At 40.7% G+C, this 2,386-nt stretch overlaps 1 protein-coding gene across 1 annotated transcript; it reads left to right on the top strand.

Moving 5' to 3' along the window:
• Positions 1-294: 294 nt before the first annotated feature.
• LOC130370766 (uncharacterized) lies at positions 295-2,386 on the top strand. The gene is made up of 3 exons (XM_056576338.1): positions 295-453; positions 618-1,476; positions 1,606-2,386. Exons 2-3 carry the CDS (start codon positions 633-635, stop codon positions 1,713-1,715), a joined length of 954 nt encoding a protein of 317 aa, XP_056432313.1. The 5' UTR covers positions 295-453; positions 618-632; the 3' UTR covers positions 1,716-2,386.

Genomic DNA, 2,386 nt, shown 5'->3' with positions numbered 1-2,386 from the left:
TTTCCTCATTCCTTTCCATGAGTTTTAGACTGACGATCTCGCTCTCTCGGGATGGTCATGTTATTTGGTGAACCTGCTCTTCTGGTTTGTCAGCCTTTCTCTCTGATGCTCTCCTCTGTTTGTTTAATTATAACCTTTATTTTGATTAAGGTTATTCTGTTTATGTCTCCTCCAGATTGTTCCGTTAAGCCAAATCACTCATTATCGAAATGTGATTACTATTGCAGAATTTAAAAAATAAATTAATAACTGCACGATATCTATTTAGTTCTTACTTATCACACACAATGACTCAGGATTAAAAGACGGCTACGCCTTATGGCCTACGTCACTAATTAGGATTGTTCCAAAACAATCTAGGAGACTAAGGTTTAGTATAAAAGAACCAACCGACCTGGTCAGTTGACCATAAGAAGACCGAAACGATCAACAAGACTGAGAAGACCAACAAATGTAAGTAAACCCGTATTTCGATATTCCATGTTTCGTTAAACAAGCCTATTTCCATACGTTATTCATTCACTTGAGACTGGAGCTATGGGATTTTTATATTATTCACTGAACTTACATTTAATTTAGAATATTGGATGTGTTTGTTTTCCTATTGCCCCTGTTAGACGAATAGTTCACCAATGAGCAATCAAGCAAGAGGAGGAGAGACCCTGCCCGGAGGAAGCCCAGGGCCCTCGTCTGGAGCTCAATGTACCAAACCCAAGCAGCTGACTCTGGGGACATGGAACGTCAGGACACTGCTGGGAAGGGAGACGGAGCTTGTGAGGCAGGTGGAGCTCTACAAATTAGATCTGGTGGGGCTAACCGAAACGCGCAGTCTCAGAACTGGTGCCAAAACCCTGGATAGTGGTTGGACTCTATTCTTCTCCGGAGCCGCGCGGACCCATGCGGGTGTGGGAATACTCATAAATCCCCGGCTGAGAGCCTCGTGGTTGGAGTTTACCCCGGTGGATGAGAGGGTCGTCTCCCTACGCCTAAGGGTGATAGGGGGGGAAAAAACTCTGACTGTTGTTTGTGCCTATGCACCGTGCAACGAAAAAAAGTACCCGGCTTTCTTGGAGATCCTCAGCAAAGTCCTGAGTAAGGTTCCAGAAGGGGACTTTGTAGTTCTGCTGGGAGACTTCAACGCCCACGTGGGCAACAAGACAGACAAATTGCCAGACGTGATTGGGAGGCATGGCCTCCCTAAACGAAGACCGAATGGTACTCTGTTGTTGAATTTCTGTGCTCGTCATAGTTTTTCTATAACAAACACCATGTTTGAACAGGTGGATCCGCATACCTGGCACTGTGATAAATTTGACGAAAAAACTGGAATTACAAAGAAAGAAACATCGTTGATCGATTTCGTGATCGTACCATCCAGTCGGATGTTGCATGTTTTGGACACTCGGGTGGAGAGAGGGGCGGTACTGGAAACGGACCACTATCTGGTGGTGAGTCAGATCACTCTGGACGAACCTGGTAAGCCCAAACAGTTGTTACTATTGGAACTGTCGACATTATTTTAATTTCTTTAAAAAATGTTTATATTATGAAAACACAACTCACAAATTTCTAACGCTTATCTTTTAACTGTAAACTCCCATACAGCTGTCCCCATCACCACCAATCCAAATACCATTCCTCCATTCACCAAAGATGACTCAGAAGATGACCTTGCTGGCAGTCTCAAAGTTTTAAGTTTTAAGAAAAAAAAATAAAAAGGAAGCTGAGAGACGAAGAAGAAAAAGTAAACAGTAAAACTTTTCTTCTGACAAATGTACTTATTAAAAGTCACTTTGAATGAAAACGTCTGCTAATTGTCCTCATTGTAAATGTAAACTACTAATGTAACCAAATTGAGTTTGTTCTATCAAGAATATAAACATTTCTAGATTTCATACTTTACTCACGCACCTTTCTGTGAAGCACATTCTCTTCAACAAAATTAACCAGGGTAAACGTACAAAAATACAATCATTAAAATGAGTGCTGTCAAGCGATTAAACCATTTAATCGCGATTATTCGCATTAATGTCATAGGTAATGCGTTAACGCCGTTAATAACGCGTTTAACTGACAGCACTAATTAAAATACAATAAAAGGTTTGAAACATTGCACATTTTTTTGTTTTAAAGTTGTGAAGTCTTTTAAAGCACAACATTTTTTTCAATATTCTAATACTTTGTCTAGCATGTTCATGACTTGTCACTTCATGACAATGGTGATGGATGAGGCCTCACACCACAATGTAGTATAACTACGTTGGTCCACAGCGGAAAACTCTAAAAATGTGATATCTATGTTTTTTTGGCCCATTCTATTCTATAGGCCTGCATCCACGCCATGTGACATGTCAAGTTTCTGTTTGCAAAAACCAACATGTCTGAC

Source organism: Gadus chalcogrammus, chromosome 2 (assembly GCF_026213295.1).
Source record: "Gadus chalcogrammus isolate NIFS_2021 chromosome 2, NIFS_Gcha_1.0, whole genome shotgun sequence".
Classification (NCBI taxonomy): domain Eukaryota; kingdom Metazoa; phylum Chordata; class Actinopteri; order Gadiformes; family Gadidae; genus Gadus; species Gadus chalcogrammus.
The sequence above is the reverse complement of the archived record's forward strand: the minus strand, read 5'-3'. Positions and strand labels throughout refer to the sequence as shown.

Excerpts from the sequence above, each read along its gene's own strand:
- LOC130370766 (XM_056576338.1), top strand. The coding sequence starts at position 633 with ATGAGCAATCAAGCAAGAGGAGGAGAGACCCTGCCCGGAGGAAGCCCA. Across the intron at positions 1,477-1,605 it reads GATCACTCTGGACGAACCTG|CTGTCCCCATCACCACCAAT; the intron begins GTAAGCCCAAAC and ends ACTCCCATACAG.